At 47.0% G+C, this 23,344-nt stretch overlaps 1 protein-coding gene across 1 annotated transcript in view; it reads right to left on the bottom strand.

The window, feature by feature from the left end:
* Positions 1-23,344, bottom strand: part of COL4A4 (collagen type IV alpha 4 chain) — a 124,808-nt gene that overhangs the window by 4,427 nt on the left and 97,037 nt on the right. Inside the window, exons 37-46 of the mRNA XM_089916079.1 lie at positions 19,007-19,078; positions 17,702-17,830; positions 17,496-17,609; positions 16,122-16,277; positions 14,464-14,571; positions 13,404-13,412; positions 10,551-10,676; positions 4,082-4,198; positions 2,254-2,442; positions 267-553 (exon numbers count right to left, since the gene is read on the bottom strand). Coding sequence (XP_089772205.1) covers positions 267-553; positions 2,254-2,442; positions 4,082-4,198; positions 10,551-10,676; positions 13,404-13,412; positions 14,464-14,571; positions 16,122-16,277; positions 17,496-17,609; positions 17,702-17,830; positions 19,007-19,078 — 1,307 coding nt within the window. The remainder of the gene's footprint in view (positions 1-266; positions 554-2,253; positions 2,443-4,081; positions 4,199-10,550; positions 10,677-13,403; positions 13,413-14,463; positions 14,572-16,121; positions 16,278-17,495; positions 17,610-17,701; positions 17,831-19,006; positions 19,079-23,344) is intronic.

Genomic DNA, 23,344 nt, shown 5'->3' with positions numbered 1-23,344 from the left:
GGCGTGAGGGGTGAGCACGCGGCAGTAAGCCACTTCCGCTGAGGGCTGACGCAAACCCATCTTCCAATTCTACCAAAGTAAAAAAAAAAAAAAAAAAATCATGGACAATAAGAAAAAAGAGTGGCCCTGCATCTCCACAGGCTATAGTCTGTGGTGGCCTTCGTGACCCCGTGTCCTACTGCCATCCGGTCTGCACAGCACTCTCAGAATTACAGTCCAGTCCGGACGGAAGGGGGCTTAGGGACGGCGGGCGTGCAGGGGCTCACCATCAGGAAAGAGTACCCAATCCAGAGGCCCCTCCAGGCCCGCGGACACGGCGGGACAGACTGGTCCTGACTGTGCACAGCCACGGCTTGCGCGGGGGCCTCGCACACGGCGCAGCGGCTGAGGTACGGGCGGATCTCCTCCTCCGAGAGCGGCGTCATAGGCAACGGCGCGGCGCTCGCCAGCCAATAGGACCTGTCGTTCCTCCGGGCGTACTGGCACACTTGGTGGATGTTGCAGTGGGCGAAGGGCAGCGTGCTGAACATGGGGAGGCAGGAGCCCGCCAGACCTTGGGAGGGAAGGCGGCAACCTGGTGTGCGGGGTGCAGAAGCGGCCTCCCCGACATGGCCCATCTGTGCGCACACGGTCTGGCATCGGGAGGCTCTGGCCAAAGCCTGCTGCTATGGCGGCGAGGGCACGGTGTGCCCCTGACCACTTGGCCGCCTCCGCGGTCTCAGGGGCCAGCCCGCATTCCCTCGGCCACTTGTCACTCTCTCGGGAGCCAAGCAGTAGGCCGGGTGCTGGAGGGAGAGGTGAGCACAGCTCTTCCCCGAGAGCTTCAAGAAGCTCCTAGCCCGGCCTGATGGGGGAACGGGAGGGGCAGACGGGCCCTGGGAACACAGCAGCACAAGCCCTGAGAAGTGGAGGCACTGGGGCTTACAAGAAGGATGGCTGGAAAAAGTGACTCTACGCTAGGACCTGAATTATGAAAAAGATCTGGCCGGGTCTGGAGATGGTGGTGACCATTCAAAGGAAAGGCCTATTTATACAGCAGTAAAGAGGGCCAGGGGTAGTAAGGGGGCATGGAGCTCAAAGAACTCAAATTCATTGCGGGGGAAGGTGGGGAGAGCAGGTCTGGGTCTGTCTCAAGGGCATCCCAAGGTAAATCAGACCAGAGGATGCGGGCTCTGTCCACCTTGTTAAGGAGTTTGGATTTTATTCCCAAAGCTCTGCAGAGCGAGGCCGTGGTGGCTCTGGCTAGACCAGGGCAGGGGAGGTGACCCGTGGTACACATGTAAGTAGCTGCCCCTCTAGGCCTGCACCCTTTCACCACCTTATGGACTGGGGGGGGGGGTCACAGCCCAATGAGAGCCGTGACGAGACTCACCTTAACACCAGCTGTCCCTGTGGGCACAGCCCTCCTGCACCCACCACTCCAGCCACCACTATCTCGGGGAGACCACGAGTGCCAGCACCCAGGGGGCGGGGGGACTCAACCCTCGACTTAAAAATCAGTTCCTGCAGCTCACAAATCCACTATTGAAGACTGACAGGTAGTGCCAAGGACAACTCCCTGAATAAAGTTCTGATGTTGCTTAAGGGTACAGATTTGCAACTAGCAGATAAATAAGTCCTGGTGATCTAATGCACAGTGGAATGAACACAGACAACAATGTTGTATCCTATCATCAAATTTACTAAGGATTAGATCTTAATTATTCCCACCACAAAAAGGAAGTGATAGTTATGCGATACGAGGGAGGTGCCAACTATCGATACAACGGAATCATCTTATGATATATCGGATCAACACTTTTGTACACCTTAAACTTACATCATGTTATATGTCAAATGTATTTCAATTTTAAAAATTGGCGTAGGTTGAGGAGTTGATGCTGGCTAATGCCACACCATATAACCACCAGGGTACCATTTTACATCTAAACTCAGGAACCAACCATATCCTGATCAAATCATTCACACTGAGAAATAAAAATTGCACTTCATATCAGAGTTACCCTTAAGAATTATTTTTTTTAACTAATAATAAGTAGTCAGATAATAATAACTATAGCCAGAATGAGCTTCTTTGGCACCTCTCAGGATCACAGGTTTAACAGAATTAGTTGAGAATTAGCATGGTAGTTGAAAAAGAAAAAAAAATCCCATAGATGACTGACCGTTTAAGATGTTGATGAATCCGTAAAACTAACCCCAAAGTTTTGCTCTTAAGCAATGAATCTGGGTGACCGCGTGCCAGCTACGTACCAAGGTCTTGATTGTGAGCTCTCTCCTGTCCTTCCAGGTATAACAGACTATACCCAGTCCAGAGCCTGGGCATGCCCGCGGGGCAGGTGGGTTCTCCATCAGTTTGACTGTGGAGAACCAGGAGGAAGCCACTGGGGTCTACAGGGCCGAACCCTTCGGGCCCAGGATCCCCCACGGGCCCAGGAGGGCCTGGAGGAATAAAGAAACACAAATAAATAAAGGCCATTTAGCAAGTTCAGTTTAACAAGCATTCTTAGCACCACCCCGTCTGCTGCTGTGCTAAGTACTCAGGGAGCAGAGAGGAATGTCCCCCTCACACAACTGCAATGTACACCAACAACTCATCCAGCAAGGACCTGTTCCAGGCAACTTCTAGCTGCTTGTCTTACATTAGCACAAAAACCGATGAGAATCCCTGGCCTCCTAGAGCTTACGTTTTACTCAAAGAAGAGAAAAGACAATAAGCATAATCGAAAGGTAAATTGTGAAATACTTAATAAATGATAAGTGCTGAGAAGAAAAGAGCTAGAATGACACACCCCATGTAGGATCTCCCAGACCCCTCCGACTAGACTGGGAACCTGCTCTCTGAAAAGGCGAATCTCAAAGTTAGTCTTTCTGACACCTCCCAGACCTGTCCCATTGTTCTGCCATATCGTCAGTTCCATTCTAAGAAGGACAAGGGCTTGGAATCCATATGTTTGGCTTTGTAGCTCTTCTTTTATAAGGGAGGGAGGCGGAAGGAGAGCCGAATTCCAGAACTGTTTAAGTGGCTGGTGGGAAATGAATGGTTGTACAGAATGTGGGCAGGAGCCTCTCCTTTGGCATCTCTAAAGGGCCGACCCATGGCCCTTGGAAGAAGGCCCGTGGCTACTTCTAATTGCCAAAAGCAAAAGGTGAGGTTAGACTCTGAAATCAAACGGTGTTTTAAAAATGTGTTGTTTCTGGAAGACTGGCAGCTCTTCTCATCTATAAACCAGAAGTTACAAAGTGGTAGCTTACGGACTGCATCGTGCTCATGTGTTTTCTTTGACTTACCAAGATTTGATGAGTTAAGATTTCCGGCTAGAAAAGCAGAGTGTAGGGAACGTTAAGCCCGCATTTCTACAGGGCAACAACTTCTACAGAGCAGAAGCTGAGCTGCTGCTTTTGGACTGCAGCTTCCATTTTCTTGCAGTGCCCCGTCCTCAGTCCCTCTCCCACCCCTTCACCTGCTTCTCATTAGTAACCCGGTACTGCCAGACAGATACTCTCCAAAGATGAGAGGGTATCTGGGAGTCTTTGGGCCCTAACATATTGCCTAGTGTGTTACAGTTCAAATTTATATTCTGTAGAGTCTTATCTCTTCTCATCCAAGGCCCACTCTCAAATATTTTTCTTAAGGAACAGCCTTGTATTCTTTATAAGTTGATTGATGGCTGTATGCTAAGATGAATGAACTCAGAAAACCAGAGGCCAAGTGATTCAGTCAGTTGTAGATGTGAGACCACCCCCGCCGTCCCCAAGATCTTCAGCACAGCCTCTCAGTGGCAGTCACACAGCCAATGCCAGGCTTACCTCGGGAAAGTGAACAGCGGAAATGGCAGAGCCTTTTAGGTTAATGTACAGTGTTTTGGGAAAATAATGGACACAGGGCCTTGACCTGTTTTTATGATGGTCGAGTATCAGTTAAAATGTGGAGGACACATCCTGTTCTGTTCTTGTTGCTTTGTCTCCCTAAAGCCTGGTGAGTGGATGTCTAAGGCAAATGCTTAAGAGGCCAGGGGATCTTGTAAACAGTCTTAGATCCACTGTGCCAGGGAAAAGAAGAGAAACCGAAACTCCTTACCTGGTACTCCTGGGCAGCCTGCTTCTCCCATGTCACCTTTGTGTCCTGGAGGCCCAGGGGACCCTGGAAGGCCATCCTCGCCTCTCCTGCCATCCAGCCCGGGCTCTCCTTTGCACCCTGCAGGGAAGTTCACAATGGTGGTGATGACAGCAATGTGACACCCACTAGGCTAGCATTTACTGCATGGATTCCTCATGTCAGCCCTGGGCCTCCCATTTGGACCAACCTGCACTGGCTCATTTCATCCCTGCAGCTACCTGAAGTTGGGGTTATACTGTCTCCACTTGGCAGTGGGGATAATTGAGGCTCTAAGAGATCAAGTAACTTGATCAATTAAGGCCAATGAATCATTAATGGGCAGAGTCAGGATCTGAAGCCAGAGCAGCGAGGTGTTGAGTGAGACATTTTCACATTTGCTTCATAGTCTTGTATATTTGACCTGGTTGGGTATTTTTGGTTTGTTTTTTGTTGTTGTTGTTTTTAACATTGAACATATCTGGCTTTTGTAATTAAATATTTTCCTTAAGAATAATTTTTTGGAAGCCTGAATGGAGGAATGAATAAAACTTAATAGCATTTAGTTGAGAGTCAGGTTAAATTTAAAGCAAGGGCAGCAATTTTTTTGGTCTTTTTTTTGCAGTACGTGGGCCTCTCACTGTTGTGGCCTCTCCCGTTGCAGAGCACAGGCCCCGGACGCGCAGGCTCAGTGGCCATGGCTCACGGGCCCATCCGCTCCGCGGCATGTGGGATCTTCCCGGACCAGGGCACGAACCCGTGTCCCCTGCATCGGCAGGCGGACTCCCAACCACTGCGCCACCAGGGAAGCCCTGAGCAGCAATTTTTAACAACAGTTCTTTGTTGAGGGTTACAAGGTGCTACCCCTTTATGTGAATTATCCAGTTCAGTCTTCACAGGAGCCACGTGACGAGGTGCTCCCACAAGCCAGGCTACCAGTGGGGAAACGCAGGCTAAGAAAGGCCATGGTGCTGACCACATGTAGCGAGGAAACAGGCCTGGCAGGCTGAGGGCAGAGGCTGCGCCATCCATCTCCAGACCCTGCTTGGTGACCAGGGCTCAGGCGTGTTCCCTGGGGCCTCGGCGGCCGGCCGTCACACTGAGACTCGAGCGGTTCTTTAAGTGTTTGGCTCCTTTTGGCCCACGACTAAGTTCATTAGCCACGATCTCCTTTGGTCTGGGTAGCAGATTTGGTCCCTGCCTGAGGGGGACCTTGCAGCCCTTCCCCTAATTACCTGAATCACTAGTCCCTCAAGGTTTCCGTTCTCTACCTCTATTCTCTCTCCCTCTCTCCCTTTCTCGATCAGTCTTCTCTGTCCAATCCCTCTCTCTGCCACAAATTAGCCTAAAACCAACCATTAAGTCCAAGGGGGCTCACTTCAGTAGCTGCCCCTCTTTTCCACGCCGGGACGTGTTCTTCAAGGCAGCGGGGGCCACCTGAGGATGTGACATAGGGCCTGCCGTACTCAGGGGACCAGACATCTCACTCGACTCCGCTCTCACACAGGCACCCTTAAAGCCATCTGAAGTGCACGCCCCCCAAATGTCACCGCCTTTACATTTTGTCCTAACATCGCCTGCCCAAGTGGCCCCCACAAACCTCCTCTTTTCATCCCACATCCAGCAGCCACCAACCCCCCTACACCCGACGCTGGTCACACTAAGTTCAGTGTGGGCGTCGGGGGCGCTCCTGGCTTTCGGGGTGCTGTGATGTCACTCTGTCTCCTCTTGGATCATAAACAAATTCTCTTGGAACGTCCTGCAGTGCCTGGACTACGTTCTTACATGGTCACCATTCAGTAAGTGAGAAAGGAAACCTCTCCTCCCCATGGAGGGGAGGGACGCCCTCCCCTGTCTAACTGGGCAGAAGCCTCTTCCTGGATGGCGCTGCGGTACGTGAGTTGGTGCATCTCTTTCCACCAGCTTCGAAGAGAATATCCGTTATCTCGGAAGGAACCTAGGGCCGCACGGTGAGCTCAGAGCACTCTTTTCTCTCCCACCCAACGAGGTGATTCCAACACGTGGCCACTGTGCGATCCTGGAAAGGGCTGCCCAGGGCTAATGAGACAGTGAAGCAATGGGCGTATCACAGACAAGGCAGCAAACATTCCTTCTCAAGTATGGACATGCGACGAGCTCACTGTGCCGTCTGGGAAAGAGTTCCCTGCCAGATGTTACAATAGAGGCTTTGCTCCCTTTAGGGGAAGACAAAGGGAAATTGTCAGCAGATGACGTTTCTGAGAGTCAGGAAGGAAGGCTTTTGTTAACTCGAGTTGTGTACCCAGAGTTTTCTACTTGGAACTTGTTTTACAGAACAGACCTACGTCTAAAAGCCCAGCAATGTTGGATGGAGTCCCTCCTCTGAGAGAGTCACGTGTTGACTAGAAGGTAAACGCTCCCAACAGGATGTGGGGAAGTCCATTAGGCAGTGACGGTTCAAACCAGAATGGAAACCACTTTTGCGTTCATCACAGGAAGTCTCAGCCTTTGAGGGCCACCCAGGAAGGAGAAGTTGTAGATCGAAGAGACGTGTGGGGCTGCCCTGGTGGCGCAGTGGTTGAGAGCCCGCCTGCCGATGCAAGGGACGCGGGTTCGTGCCCCGGTCCGGGAAGATCCCACATGCCACGGAGCGGCTGGGCCCGTGAGCCATGGCCGCTGAGCCTGCGTGTCCGGAGCCTGTGCTCCGCAACGGGAGAGGCAACAGCAGTGAGAGACCCGCGTACCGCAAAAAAAAAAAGAGATGTGTGAGTAGAGAAGCATTAGACCTTCTGTGATCGAGAGCTCTTAACAGACTCAAGTTTTACTTAGTGTGGCCACTACCCACTCATACTGGGTAGCAAAGAGTCATAACTTCATTTTTCTCTATGTAGGTTTCAGCGGCAGCCCTTGGATACAAAATCAGCTTAGCAATGAAAGAGGTTTTGAGGGAAAACAGGAAGAAAACCACAATGTCATTTTAAGCGAAGGTGGTACTTCGCAGGGGCAGCTGATCCTTCACAACCAACCTTGGGGTGGTCTTTACAGCCCCACACACCCTGCTGAAAGAATCGCCTTCAGAAAAGGACAGATGACGCAAGTCCATCACGGCTGGGCCACTTTAGACCCTCAGAATATACCTGTCACTTTTCAGTAACTGGATAGCACGGCCAATGCATCTAGGGTGGCCAGTGGGAGCAGACAGGGAGGGGGACCAAGGAATACATTGCTGGCAAAGAGGGTTCTTTACAACAGGAGCTGGGTTGGGGGCTGTATCAGAGAAGAGGGGGCCCCATAGAAAGCAGTGGGTTGGGAGCAGGTACACAGCAGGGCCAAAAGGAGCTCCAGGGAAGCTGGACCACAGAGCAGTGCAGCCCACACTGTTAGACGGCTGGGGAAAGTGGGTGATGCTTCCCGGGAAGGACTGTGCACTTTTTTTTTTAACATAACAATCATATTCTGTGGCACAACGGTGGCCTCGGGTGTCCCCACTGCCAGCAGGCAGGGTCAGTGACATCAGTAAGGAGAGGGCATGGGAAGCCAGAGACGGCCGTTCTGTGGCCACCTGCGGCTGGATAAGCCCATCCGACCCCAAGTCAGGAGGAATTCGAGATGACAGGTGATCACACCTGGACCACAGAGACAGTCAGCCCTCTTTCAGAAGCTCACAATCTATGCAGAGAGAATCTTTTATGTGCCCAGGATAACTACTAAGTTAAAGTGTGCAGAGTTTGCCCATTTGATTTTTTTGTCACTTTCTTCGGTTATTTTCCAAAGCCACCAAAGTGAACCCAACTACCTATCTGGTCTCTAATGATATTGGGGTGAAGCAATGGGTCTCAGCCCTGGCTGCCTGCTACAGTCATCTGGGCAGCTTTCTCAAAACACTGATGCTTGGGCCCTGTCTCCCTCTGAGTTTTGCTGGTCTGGGATGAGCCCTGGACATCAATGTTTTTTCAAGCCCCTCCAGGTGACTTTAACCTAGAGCTAGGACTGAGTCACTCAAGAAGGCATCACCCTTAGCTGACTATTTTGAGGACAGCATTCATATAATATAGTTAGGGTTTCTCAAACTTGAATGTATACACAAATATTCTGGGGATCTTGTTAAAATGCAGATTCTAATTAGGTGGGTCTGGAGGGTGGCCTCAGTTGCCACTGGTCCTCAGACCACACTGTGAGCAGCAAAGATGTAGCCGGTTCTCAGTTTCTGGATTATTAGGCCAACCTGCCCCAATTGCGCTCCTGCCATCTCCCTGTTGGACAATTCTGGTTCTTCAAAGTCCAATCTCTCCTTACAAGCTCTGCTCAAAGGTCAGCTCTTGCTGGGGTCTTAAAAGTCCTACAATCCTCCAGGCTGGAATTACCTCTCCCCATCCCGTTTTCCTAATGCCTTTTGCTTGAAACTCCTTCAAAACACGAATTATAATTTCGCATTATTTTGAATTACTTATGATCTGCCAGCTATGTCTACCATGAGGCTGTGAGACCCACATCTCATTCACATCTGTATTGCCCACAATGCCTAGTACTGCATATAAAGAGTAGAGGGGGACTTTTCCGGTGGCACAGTGGTTAAGAACCCGCCTGCCAGTGCAGGGGGACATGGTTTGAGCCCTGGCCTGGGAAGATCCCACATGCCGCGGAGCAACTAAGCCTGTGCGCCACAACTACTGAGCCTGCGCTCTAGAGCCCACAAGCCACAAATACTGAGCCCACGTGCCACAACTACTGAAGCCCGCGTGCCTAAAGCCTGTGCTCCACAACAAGAGGAGCCACCACGATGTGAAGCCCACACACCACAATGAAGAGTAGCCCCCACGCTCTGCCACTAGAGAAAGCCCGCGTGCAGCAATGAAGACCCAATGCAGCCAAAAATAAATAAATATAAAAAAAAAGAATAGAGGGGGTCTGGAAGTATTCTCTGAAATGAATTTGCAGAAACCCATTACAGGCCACATCTTCTACTTGAAAGTTAATTTTTTAAAGGGGGGATGGGACCAGCCCTCAATATTGCAGATACATACACAACAAGGCAGCTTGGTTTTAAAATAAGGTTGAGTGATGAGTTTATTGACTGACTAAGGGTTTATTCATGCAAAGAGTGCCAAAAAAAAAAAAAGTAACTACTCTCAATTCCCAGCGCCCGTGGGCCGTTAAAGGAAGTTGCTCCCATCCGCACGCAATTAACTGACTGCACAAACGCAGATGCAGTGCAGCAAACACAAACAACAGAACCCCATACTAACCGCACAAACACAGATGCAATGCAGCAAGCACAAACAACAGAACCCCATATACTAACATAAACAAGGCTCCAGAGCTGTTCGGGATGCTACCCAAGAACTACACAGACTCCAGCGGACCGGGACATCTCTTGGGTCCTTAGCTACTTGGGTTTGGGGAAACACAAGGAAAAACAGGTGGTGCAAAATTCAGTTTTAACTTCCAATTTCTTTGGCCCTGAACCAAAAGGAGCCAGAGCCACAGCTGGGCAGTGGGAAAGCCAGGAAGAGGAATGGTTTCATGCCTCTTAGGCTAATTTGCACATTTGTTTCTAGAATTTGGTATCTAGAACCACAGGCACTGCCACTGGTCTAAAAAGATAAGTTATCTCTAGATGACCAGCCTAAACTCTCTAATCTCTTTGTAAATTACCCAATGAGATGGGGATATATGAAGAGAAAATAAACCATTGGGAGGGCACCTTTTAAAGGAATGGTTTGGTTTAAATACTTAAATAAGAATCCTGCCACCCTGACAATGACTGAGCAATGCTCAGATCTGTTAGATGAATGACGCGATCTTTGCCATAATTTATCGTGACCCTCCCCCTCTTCCCTTTTCCTCTTCCAAGCGATACACCTCCTTCTCCCTTCCTGTAGGCTGTTCTGCTCCACTGGGTCCCAATTCAATTGTTTTTAATTCAAGGTCAAATCAACACCTAATAATGACTACTCACAGAGCATCTACTCTGTGGTGCTAAGAGGTTTCAAAACCTCATGCCCGGGCTTCCCTGGTGGCACGGTGGTTGAGAATCCGCCTGCCAATGCAGGGGACATGGGTTCGTGCCCCGGTCCGGGAAGATCCCACATGCCACGGAGCGGCTGGGCCCGTGAGCCATGGCCACTGAGCCGGCTCGTCCGGAGCCTGTGCTCCGCAACGGGAGAGGCCACATTAGTGAGAGGCCCGCGTACCGCAAAAAAAAAACCAAAAAAAAAACTCATGCCCAAAAGCTGCCCACAAGTAAAAGATTAAAGTAGGCGTTCCTCATCACAATAGAAGGGATGTGTCGATCCTGTTACTACATGATTAAACCTTTGGACAGATGCAGAGAAAATGTTTAAGGGGAAGGAGGTTTCCACTGCTTCATCCCCACTAGTTGTTGCGGCTCCGTACCAAAAAGCTACGTAGCAAACACCCAGATCTTCATTTCAGCGATCCATGCTGCCAGTAACAATCAGTGTGAGGCTCATACCTGGTCCTGGGGGGCCTCTCATTCCGGGGAGCCCCATGGTTCCTTCTGGTCCTCTTGGGCCTGGTACCCCAGGAAGCCCTGGGATTCGGGGGCAAGCATCCACGTCTGCAGGGGGCCCAGGTTCACCTGAAATTAGAATCACCACCTGTGTGAGGGATTCAAATGCTTAGGAACCAGGTCCTTCTGCCGTCTCGAGCTGGATGGGCTTCTGACACTACGCTGAAACGTTATCGAGCATCTTCAAGCATCCAGTGTCAGCTCTGTGAAGATGGGGCTTTGTCTTGTTCACTGTGAAAACTTCTAGAATGCTTTCTGTTAATGACTGAATGCCTGAATGAGTGAGTGAATGGGATCTCAGAGGAAGCAAAAGAAGTATGAAATAGTGAAAATGGGCCGTGACAGCGATCATGTGGTGACCTTCACAGGATTCGCAAACTTTGGGCTATTTCTTACCAGGAGCTGGCCACAGGTGGCATGGGGAGAGGTCCCGGTGCATTCCTCATACTCAGCTTAACATCACCCTAATTCATCGGCCTACACTGCAGCCACCTGGGTTTCCAGAGCGTCTGCTACTCAAGGGGACAATTTCAGGACTGCTAGAGGCACTGAGGCGGTGACTTTCAACCTTGAGTGCACGTTGGAATTATGCAGGCGAGTTATAAAAATACTGATTTCTGGGTCCCACTCCAGAAATACTGGTTTCATTGGTATAGGATGTGGCCCGGGCAGTGCCCTCAAGCTTGATTTTACAATAATCCCATCTGCAGAGCTTTTCAAAGATACCGCTGCCAGCATCCCATCTAGATAATTAAAAAGGAATCTCTGGGGGTGGAACCCAGGCATTACTAATTTTTTAAACTCTCCAGATGATCCCAACATTAGCCGGGGCTAAGAAGCACCACCGGAACGCTGCAGTTCCGACGTTAATCTGTCAGGCTTGTTAGCCCAGAGTTTCTGAGTCAGTAGGTCTGGAGGCGCGGGGCGACATTTTACATATCTAGCATGTGCCCAGGTAAAGCTGACGGTGCTGACGTGGGGAATCTCACTTAGAGAACCACTGCCCTAAAGGTTTAATATTTTTTTTCTTCTTGGGCACATTCACAGCTCTAAAAACTGTGTTTTGGTTTTTTTTTTTTTTTGCTAAATCTTCATTCAGTCACCCTGCAAACATTCCACAAGGAAAAAGAAATAATAACACTAAGCCACAATGCTAACAGCTAACACTTACTGGATGCTTCATCATGCATCAGACCTCGTGCTAAGTGCTTTATGATTGAATGTTCCCACCCAGCCTGTGTGTGTGTGCTGCTGTCATTAGAAGGTTACAGGGAAGAAGAGTCAGGCTCAGGTAAATAAGCAACATACCTAAGGTCACGAAGCTACTACGTGGCACAGTCTAGATAAAAATCCAAGACATCCTGGCTCCAAAACTGCCCTCTTCACCCGCACCCCATAATGCCTTCCCTGAGAACTCTGAACACCTACGTGGTGAATTCTAAGAAATGCAACATATTGTAAAACACATCATTGATTACTTATGGTTTTCTTAAAATTCATACAAATGTGCAAAATAATTTTAAGGACAGTGATAAAGCAGTGAGAAAATCCTAGAAAACCTGGCCACAATGACAACGTAGTCTACACGGTACTTACTCTGCCTGTGGAAAAATGAACTAGAACCCTATAAGCTGTTTGGAATTTAAGCTCCTCGAAAATATTGTGTGAAACCACAAGTGACACCAAGTTAGAGACCTTTTTACAGTACATACAGTTTAATGTAAAACTTGGCTTTTTCGCTCTGAGGGACTTGAGAGAGATGCATGTAGGTATTTCCTACTTTCCCTGGATAATCTGGTGCATTATAGTGGGAATTCACCAGTAAGGGTAGAGGGGAGGAAGCAGGTTAGTGGAGGATGGGCGGGCATTTGGCTGGTACTTCACATTTAGGATGTTGATGTTACATTCCAGTGAGTTTATATATACAGTCAGAGAGACACTAAAAGGACTGAAGTGAAACTCATTAAATATACAATAGTAATTTAAAAATATAAACATTTAAAATAGCAGGATTTCTTAAACTTCTGATTTTGCATTTCTTTACTTTTTGACAAACCAGAAGCTGAAAGAAAGGGGCCAAGGTATCTCTTGTAAGGGCCCTAAAAATAATAAATGGTGTCTGTATTCAGGGCAACGTTCCTTAGGGTTAATAACAGAGGCCTGGAAAGAAGAAATGCACACTTTCAATTTTCAGCTTTTCTTTTCTTGTTTTGAGAAACTCTTTTTATTCTCTTTAAAAGTGCCAGACACAGAATCATATGTCGCTTTCGCGTTGTGGAGGATTGAGTGAACATTTAGTTGAAAAGAATAATGGCATTTTCATTTTAACACACGAAGAAACTTGCTCCTTGACAGTGGACTTTGGGTGTGATGGGAAAGGCTCGTCACAGCCCCTTACCGGGTAGTAAGGACCCAGCTTTTCATGTTGTTGATACTACTTATTTTAGGGACGTTCTCTGTATTTATATTGTAGAATTTAGAAAGGAAACCTGCGTTGGTATGTACTGTAGCCTTTCACAGAGAAAGCACTCATACTCTGTGCCTGAATTGAAATTCTATAAGCTGAGTCTCTATGCCGCCTTGACAACCTGTAATGAGGCTCAGCATTGGGGCACTCTAATATGGGGTTACCGTATCTGTAACGAGGAAGCAAAGGCATTAAAACCTAATGTAATTACAGCACCCCATCTAAAAAATGCAACAAAGTTGCACTCACACATACAGTGAAAAAGGCAAGTACGGAAATGACTGCAAATGAGATTTAGAGGAAATTATTCATCTTATAGCAATGCTTACCTCTGGAACCTGGACAGATCCAAAGCCCAAACAATGAGGCCACACAACGATTTTCATATGGCAGAAAGAGATTATAAATGTGTGAATTAGGACAAAAGTGAAATGACAAGTAGAATGACAGCATCTTATTTACATAAAAAGTCCACATCAATGTTACTGACAAGAACATCTATGATTAATGGAGTTTTCATATCTAGAAAGTCCTGAAGTGAAACTCCCTTGCACAATATAAAATTCAAGTTGATTTCTTACGGCAAATATGCCCCAATTTAATGTATGTAGAAATTCCGTCCATTCGAAGGCTTCTGAAAATTCCATATTAATTTGCCAAGTTTTGTAGATTATGCACAGAAAGGAAATAAGAGATGAATCATAGTATAAGTTCTTTATCATGTTGTTCTGTGATCCATCACAAAGCAGTGCAGTGTACTTATTCTTTGGACTAGAGTGCTCATTTACGAGATTGCAAAATATTCTGAACTGACATCATACTGTCATAGTATTGATTTAGGATCTTCAAAGGTATTACTTCTGCCAATCTCAAATACACGTCTGTTTGCCCTTCCAACCCTTTCTTTGCTTATTTTGACTCTCTGATGAAAACCTGTTGTCTACAGAGCTTAAATCGAATAGCCTTTCATCTTCATAGCAACTAATGTACTTTACAGGAAAAGTTTAATAAAACATCTAGGAGAATCGATAGGAGGGAATTTGGGGGCAGGAACTGAATATACTGTCTTCACATACAATAATCAAATCAGTCTTTGCCTCCTGTGTGAGGGAACACAGATTTATGGGTATTTACCTTAGAAACAGTACATGTAAAATCAACTCCTAACTTTCAAACTTACTTGCTCCGATAATAAATAAGTTTAACAAACCTGAGACTTTGTAGTGCAGCCTGAGAGAAACATAATCTTCATCAGAAAAACCTTAACATTAGAATTTGCTGGTAATTTCAGGATAATTACCTTCTGAAAGATGACCCTCATCATAACTATTTCAACAAAACACTGTATGGAGGCTGCTGGGTGGAGATGACTAGGCATTAGAAGCTTACCTGGAGGACCCAAGGGCCCCTGTCTGCCTGGAGGTCCAGGTAAACCCTTCTCTCCAGGTGGCCCAGGAGTTCCAGGTGGCCCCTGCAGCCCCGGGAATCCTATTGGTCCTAAAACAAACACATGAAAAGGAGGGCACTAGAAGGAAGCAATATAAAGATAATGACAGCTCAATGGACTGAATTCAGAGGTTCACTCCAGCAAAATGCAGGGCAAAGCCAGCCTTAGAGTGCAGAATAGACCCCAACTTTCTTCTGCGAGGTCGAGAAGAGCTGCCTCTGTCTGATAACTATCCATCAACCGGACTAAGGAATATTGTTCCATGACCAAGACAAAACTAAATTAGAATGAAAAGCCCAGTCATCTTGAACTTTCTCTGGAGACAGTCCAAAGGACCGTGACGGAAAGGAAAAATAAGGAAAGATGCTCCACTGTCTGGAGACCACCGACCCTGAGTTCCCACCCCCTCTTCCTCACTCTCTCAGTTTCAGCCACACCAGCCACTCAGTACCTCGCACATACTGTTCCTTCCCCCTGTCCACCAAGTGCTCCTCATTCTGTAGCGTGCAGATCACGCCAGGGAAGCCCTCCCTGGAATCCCAACCCAAGTCCACTTGCTTTTTTTTTTTGCGGTACGCGGGCCTCCCACTCTTGTGGCCTCTCCCGCTGCGGAGCACAGGCTCCGGACGCGCAGGCTCAGCGGCCATGGCTCACGGGCCCAGCCGCTCCGCGGCATGTGGGATCTTCCCGGACCGGGGCACGAACCCGTGTCCCCTGCATCGGCAGGCGGACTCTCAACCACCGCGCCACCAGGGAAGCCCGACATTTGCTTCTCTGGTATCAAGCTTCCTTATTTATGACATAAGGGAGGTAAAATGGATAAGCTTTATTGGTCTCTTCTCAACAAAATGTCCTATGAACCTCATAATTCTCTAAAATTCTCGTAACCAAAAACTAAGGTCCCCAAACATTAGCAGTTAGGTAAAAATTAGTTAAAATAAATATTTTAGCCTTAAGTAGTGGGAGACTATTTAGTAATGGAGACTCTTGTGATTATAAAAAGACAAAGTCAGCAGTCTAAAACTGAACTGTCCAATACAGAAGCCACTAACCACATGTGGCTACTGAACACTTGAAACTGGCAAGTCCAAGCTGTGTTGTGCCATAAGTGTAAAATACACACCAGATTTCAGCAGCAGAAAGGAGTGTCTTATTTGGGACAAGAACCAGGTTTATACAGCCAGACCTAATTATCCCTTTGATAACTCATATCGATTTTATGTTAAAATAATATTTGAATATATTATGTTAAATAAAATAAAGTATGAAAATTTCTTTTGTTTCTTTTTACTTTGAAAATGTGGCTACTATATCTTTTAATTACATACGTAGCTTGCATTAAATTTCTATTGTTTAGTTCTTGTCTAGAAGATTATCAAGTATGTTATTAGGGGCTAAAGATGAACTTGTGTTTCTTCTTCTTACTTGTCCAACTATTACCCAAATTTTAGGACTCTGGGAAAGTCAGGACATTTTGGAAATGTAGTCACTGTTTCCACAGGAAATGAGAAATACCTCATAGTGGTGCATACCCCAGACCCTTAAGGGCTAAATAATGAAAGTCATCCAGTACTACTTAAAGAACTACTTGCATTCATACCTTTCTGGCCATCTTTTCCATCACATCCTGGGAAGCCTTTGCGTCCTGGAGGGCCTGGTGGGCCTGGGGGACCTGGAGGCCCCGGCAGACCACAGTCACCTGGTTCACCTTTCAGAAGTTCAACCCTCCCAGGGGGCCCTGGAGGCCCGGGTATTCCTGACCACAGAGAGTAGGCAAAAAGATTCTTTCAGTCAAATGTGCATGCTGGCTGCCTTCGAGCTTCTTAAGGAAAGGAATTTAATGGCTTACAAGCAAGGGATGCAAGGAATTAGAATAACTAAGTCAGTAGTATCAGAGGTGAAACAGTATGTCTAATACTGGAGGCCAAGTTGAGAAATGGTGTGAATAGTCTGTTAGTAACTGTTAAACAAAACGAGCTAAGCAAAGCCTTCCTTCCTTTCAGAGCCACTCCTTTTGGCAGTATCAGTTTATGATTTTGTTTTGCATTGCCATCCTGCTGCTTTCACACGATGGATGGATGGATGATGGATGGATGGATGGATGGGTAAATGGATAGATGGGTAGATGAACGTATGGGTAGATGGATGGGTGGGCAGAGAGAGAGAGATAATAGGCTTTTAAGAAAATCTGGCTGATGAAAAAGGAATATCCGCTCAATGAAATTTAAAATCCTATTTGAAAACCAGAGTCTACACATGGGAATTGAGCCCAAATTCAATTCCTACTTAGCTTCTAAACTTCTCAGCACATTTTTGAGCATTTTTATTTTTCTCAGTGTAAAAGAGAACTATATATTTTATCCTACCCTTACTAAAATGCTGAAGATTTTAAGGTTTCTGTCTCTCTGGAAGAGTTCTGTGAGCTAGTAGGAATGTGATCGCCTGCCAGTTGGCAAAAAATTGCACTGAGCCACAGTCTTTTTCCAACCCCCTGACCATCTCTGGTCCAGTCTTACTTTGTTAAATATTGACTGGCTAGAGTCTGTCCCAGTGAAGCGACACGAGGAACAACACGTAATGTTAGCAGCACATGAGGAGACTGTTCCTGTGTGTGAGTCAGGCCTGGGTCCTGTCACCCTGGGCCAGAAGCAGTGCTCTCTGTGCAGACGCGGAGACCCACATGATGGCCTCCTGCTTGTCACTTCTGCACCCTCACGCTCAGCCTCGAGCCGACAACGGGAAAGGCTTGCTCTGAGTCAGAGGTGGTCCGATGGAGTTGAAACAGAAGTGTGAGGGGCCTAAGCACCGGTCCTGGGAGCCCACCACTGCCCACACTCCCCCTGTTTCCATCTGCCAAATCGATGGGGCTGCTAAGGTGTTTCTACTCGGCCACTCTCTGCTCCTCCATCCCTACAGAGCTGGCAGCATCTAAGGAAAGGGGCATCACCATCCTTTGCCATGATTCTTCTCATACCTCTTGGACCATTGGGGCCAGGAGGTCCCTGATCTCCAGGCAGACCCGGGTCTGGAATGTCACCCTTAAGAGCTCTTCCTGGGGCACCCGCAGGACCAGGCGGTCCAGGTCTCCCTGAGAAGGGACATGTTCAGTTGTTAGTCTCATTACATTTAGAAGGCTTGGATTTAGTTACTGAGAGAAGGGAAAAGCATGCTGCTTCTTACCTGGGGGACCTGGGGGACCTTTGTCTCCGAAAAGTCCTGGAGGAGAAATTCCTGGGCTCCCGGGGTCTCCTGTCTCGCCTTTTGGCCCGGGCATTCCCACTGGACCAGGTGGGCCCGTTTTATGGGAACCTTAACGAGGAAAACAGCATTAGCACTGCATCTTCTCCTGGTGTGTCCCTGCTGTGGGGCCTGGAAAGGAACTGCTTCCAAATAGTCATGTGACAGGGATGCTGCCGGTCCTGCTGAGGCTCAACATTGGCTGTAACGGTGACCCAGATGGCCGCACACCCTTCCTGGGTCGCCGTCTCCTGTCTTATGACCCGTCACACTTGTCCAGCATAGCTTTGATTTATTTTATGGTTATTTCCCAGATTTCAAAACACAACAGCTTACTGACAGTACTGACCCTTCAACCTCTACAATGGAAAGAGTGAAACGAATGAGATCCGACGATAAGTGATTGTGAATAAGCTGGCTTGAAATTTAAGGTGGAAACCGGCAAATAAACAGAAGGAATGTGCAGTTTCACGATGAAAAGGCAGAACGTCACTGGTTTCTTGGAGAGGGCACACGTTTTACCAGACTATTCGGAAGAGCCGCTAACTGAATCCTAAGTGAGGTAAATTACTTCTTGACCTTCCAAACCGTATCAAGGTTTTGTCCCTCCTCAACAACAGATTCAAACCACGCAGCACAGCAATCCAATCCTTTTCCAACAGTCCCCCAAATCTGCATGTCTGACTCCAGCTACCTTGTCTGATTGCGAGCTCTTTTCCTGAGAAACGAATGCAACCAGTGTGCGTTCTACCCAGATAACGGAACAAGCTAAGATCCTCATGATTAGCCTATTTGTGGTATCAAAAGTAACAGCAATTTGTTCAGGTAATTTGTTTTAGCAGCAGGCTATTGAAGGATGCTAGAAGTACTAATTAGACCCACGTGGTTGTACTTGGCATGACTATACATAAAACAAAACAATACCCCCAAATCCCGACTATTTATTGGTTCTTCGTAACATTTTGGAAGCTAGCTCCGCCTAAGCGATTATTCAGAGCATTTTTAATAGACAGTCACAAGCAGTATCAACAAAAGGCACTGTTAACCAACCATTCCTGCTTAAATTGGGTTTTCTCAAGTGTCTTTTTTATATGTCATCACCAGCACTAAAAACAGTTCCAACATTGTGAATCTGAGCTAAACCACTGTCCTAGTTTCGCATCCGAATTTTGTGAAGGGAGGAAATACCAGCGGACTCTCGTGGTCCCCTGCCTGCTGCTCAGCCTCTTGCAAAGGGTTTTCTCTTACCTGAAGTGCCTTTGCTGCCCTTCTGACCCTTTAAACCGTGCAAGCCGTTCAGGCCAGGCGACCCGGAGGGACCTGAAACACATCACAGGTCTGTGACACAAAGTACACAAGGTACATCCTCTGGCTGTACTTTGCAGGCACAGTCCAGGGGAGGGTTAGCTGACGGGGACCCACAGATTCTCCAGGCAGGAACCAGAAGACCTCACCTTCCGAATGTCACTATCAAAGCAGAATCCATGCCAGTGGTCATCGCTAAATACGTTCATTTGATGGATGTTTTCTGTTAAGACGGCTTAACACATACTTTTCTTTATATATATATATATATATATATATATATATATATATATATATATATATATTCTTTTTTACATTCTTTTCCATTCTGGTTTATCACAGGATATTGGATATAGTTCCCTGTGCTATACAGTAGGACCTTGTGGTTTATCCATTCTCTATATAATAGCTTACATCTGCTCACCCCAAACTCCAAACTCCCACGCCATCCCTCAGCCGGGCATATATCCCATCACATAACTTGCTTTGGTTTTAACACAGTGCTGTTGGTTTATGACCGTATCATGAACCTCTCGCTCTTTCTTTCTCTCTCTTTCTAATCAGATAGACTCTAGAATTACTGAATCTTGGTATAGGAAATGACCTCCAATTTTACAACAATAAAATGATCCTAGGGCTTCCCTGGTGGCGCAGTGGTTGAGAGTCCGCCTGCCAATGCAGGGGACACGGAATCGTGCCACGGTCCAGGAGGATCCCACATGCCGTGGAGCGGCTGGGCCCGTGAGCCATGGCCGCTGAGCCTGCGCGTCCGGAGTCTGTGCTCCGCAACGGGAGAGGCCACAACAGTGAGAGGCCCCGCGTACCGCAAAAAAAAAAAAAAAAATGATCCTAGACAAGGAAAGGGATTAGCTGGGAGCAAACGCCCTCTTCCTTCCTCCCAGGCCCAGGATCTTCCCACACTCCATGGTCTGCAGATCCTAGTTTCTTCAGAATCTATCTGGATAAAGGTAGTAAGACAGTTAAGGACAGGTGGGGACGGTGACACACTGGGGAATACACACCCTACTGATTTTTTTGAGCACTGTGTTACTCAGAAAGAACAGGCCTGCAGGTCAGGTGTGGCTGCAGCTGTTCCTCTGCCACCCCTTCTTTCAAAGAGAACCACTCTGATGCCTCATGGCAACTAGTAAATTTATTTCACGATGATCATGCAAACTCCATTCTCTGTAATTAGACAGGATCTCGCTGATGCCTGCATCTTCTTTCAGAACCTTCTGTCAGGTGACCTTCTGTCAGGTGTCAACAGAGTTCTCTAAGGAGCCATCTACTAATCTGACTTTACATAAGTTGTCACTGAAAGCCGAACACCTATAAATCTATAGATTGATAAATATATAGGTATTTGTATCTATATTTATATGATAATACATATAGCATATACATAATACGTTATATATATTTGCCATATATAAATATATAGATTTGTAGGAAGCAAGTAAAGGGAAGGGTCGGGGGAAGAGGCAGATAACTAACAGACATAGAACATCTCCTAGCTGCTGCGCTTCTGCCAAGTGCTGCACCCACGTCCCACTGATTGATGGGGGAGAAAGAATCTTCTCCTCAGCCCCTGGCCAAGCCTGGTAACCTTCCTATTTCATTAATGGATCTTCCAACCAGAAACTTTTCTTTCTCATCTGAGGCTAAAAGCCCCTCAGAACACAGCCAGCCATTCATTGAGTTAAGGGTCCCAGCCCTCGAATTTGTGATAATCACACCCTCAGCTTATGACGAACACAGAGAAGTGCCCCTCATCTACCCCCATGACACCTATGTAGAGCTCCCTCAATGCCCTTCTGCCAGGCCCATCCTACTCTGTACAACAATCCTGTCTGTGGTGGCTGGTTTACTTTGGATGAATTAACTGAGTGTGAGATCAGGTCTTATTAGTTGTTCTATCCCGCCACTTAGCATATCTCCTGACACACAGTAGGTGCTCAATAAATGTTTGTTGAATGAATGAGTGAGTGAATGAATGAATCAGTGAATGACCAAGTGTGGAACAGGGAGGGTGAGGCATTGAACAGGTGGAGAGAAAGCTATAAAGAAGGGTGGATTCCAATCTCTGTTTGCATGTCACATCTTTCATTGATAGATTTATCGGATGAGTAAGATTTGAGGAAGTTAGTACTATCCATTTGCATATAAAGAATTCAAGTGCTAATTATTATCTCTTCATTAAAGCAAGTCTTCTGTAGACTTCTTACTGGACGATGGAACAGTTAGTTGGTTCCATTTTATTTTTTATCAGTACTAGAAACAGAGTTATTCTATTTTTTAAATCTAAACGTTAGATTGGTGGGAATAAGCCATATTGTCTTGCACCAAAAGAAAAAGCGGGGGGGGGGGAATGCACCCTTTTTTTCCCTAAAGCTCTTATTTCCTAACCACTTTTATCAGTTCTGGCTGAGCTTATTCTCCAATTCTCTTTCCTATTTATGAGCAAATGTTTCAAGTTTGCACCAAAAGAACACACAGACCTTCATCTGCCAAATCTGGATACTTATTGCCATCTATCTGAAATGATAAGACATTTTCTGAGACTCCTCTGCTATTCATTGTGTTTTGATCTCCAGCTGAAGCCACCAAGATTGATGGCTTGGGGACTTGGCTGGGGGTGGGACGTCTCAGCTCCTGCCAACTCTCCATTGTCACATCAACACATCCAGGTCCTGCACTGTCACAGCCTCAGCCTCTCGCCATTGTTGAACTGGCTGACCCTTATCTGACGCAATGTTACCTTTCTAAATTGAAGGCAGCTACATCTGGGTAGAGTTTTAAGGGCAATTTTTCCTTTTTACTGAAAGCTTTTTTATCCATCCCATCTCTAAATCAAAAAGTTGTTCATGCATAAAATATATACCAGGCAGAGGAGAGGCAATTAGTCTCACAAAGCACATTCCTTGGTAATGAGCATTTTCTGTTCACCTCTCTGGTCATCCTCGGGCCTAACAACCATCATTTAAGGCCGCATCTTGCTGCACTCACAGGCCAGGGTGTCCCCCCCCTCTAGCCGGAGAATCTACTCTCCCACCCCAGCTATAATCATAATAGCAGCTTCTATCTATGTGAGCCAGGTGACTCTTCGTGACTGGCTTCCCTCTCTGAGGTTTTCTTTTGTTCTAAAGCCTGAAAATGCTACTCTATCCCCAGGGACCTTTAACAGGTGTACACTTTTACTAGGGTGACCAACTCGTCCCTGACTGCTGGCGACTTTCTTATAGTTCTAGCACTGGAAGTTCTGTGTCCTGAGCACTCCCTCCGTCCCAGGCAAAATGGGACAGCTGGTCACCCTAACCTGAAAGCCGAAGGGAAAGAGAGACCTTTCTTTGTGACTACAGGTAAAGGCTGAACGAAGTGGAAAACGTATCAAAACAGATTCTGAAATAAGATTGAATTCTTTTTTGATTCAGAAAATACACGAGTGCCTACCAAGGGGACACACAAGAGCCTAAGACATGGTCCCCTAACAGCGAAGTTTCAGTCCCCAAATGCACTTAGTGACAGGAGCTGACCAGACAATGAGAGCAAGAGAGAAACAATCCCTGACTTGACAGAACGAACAGGCAATTACCTCAAGAGTGGTAAGTGCTGTGGAGGCGGGAGAGGGAGGACACTAGTTGTAGAAAAGGAGGGAGGATATTTCTGTGGTTTTCACGGCTGTAGGGTGCCCCGCATTTCTATGCTGATAAAAGACGTTTCTAGGTGCTTTTTTCTTATGAAATAGTTTACCTGCCACCCACCAAAATAACCCAGTCCACATTCTTTACACATTCTCATGCTAAAGCTTATCATTCTAGGTTTCCATTATTACATTCTTTTTTAAAAAATAAATTTATTTATTTATTTTTGGCTGCGTTGGGTCTTTGTTCCTGCGCACAGGCTTTCTCTAGTTGTGGTGAGCGGGGGCTACTCTTCGTTGTGGTGCGCAGGCTTCTCACTGAGGTAGCTTCTATTGCTGCGGAGCATGGGCTCTAGGCGTGCGGGCTTCAGTAATTGTGGCACATGGGCTCAGTAGTTGTGGCTCGCGGGCTCTAGAGCACAGGCTCAGTAGTTGTGGCGCACGGGCTTAGTTGCTCCGTGGCATGTGGGATCTTCCCGGACCAGGGCTCGAACCCGTGTCCCCTGCATTGGCAGGTAGATTCTTAACCACTGCGCCACCAGGGAAGCCCTCCATTATTATATTCTTATATGAATGCCTAACTAGGAAATCGAGCATCTTCCTTTTAGAGGCATAGGTACTGGAAAGTTTAAGTCTAGGCA

The sequence above is a fragment of the Delphinapterus leucas genome, chromosome 8 (genome assembly GCF_059928025.1).
Source record: "Delphinapterus leucas isolate spDelLeu-1000000601 "Yukka" chromosome 8, BTC_Dleu_Yukka2, whole genome shotgun sequence".
Taxonomy (NCBI): domain Eukaryota; kingdom Metazoa; phylum Chordata; class Mammalia; order Artiodactyla; family Monodontidae; genus Delphinapterus; species Delphinapterus leucas.
The sequence above is the reverse complement of the archived record's forward strand: the minus strand, read 5'-3'. Positions and strand labels throughout refer to the sequence as shown.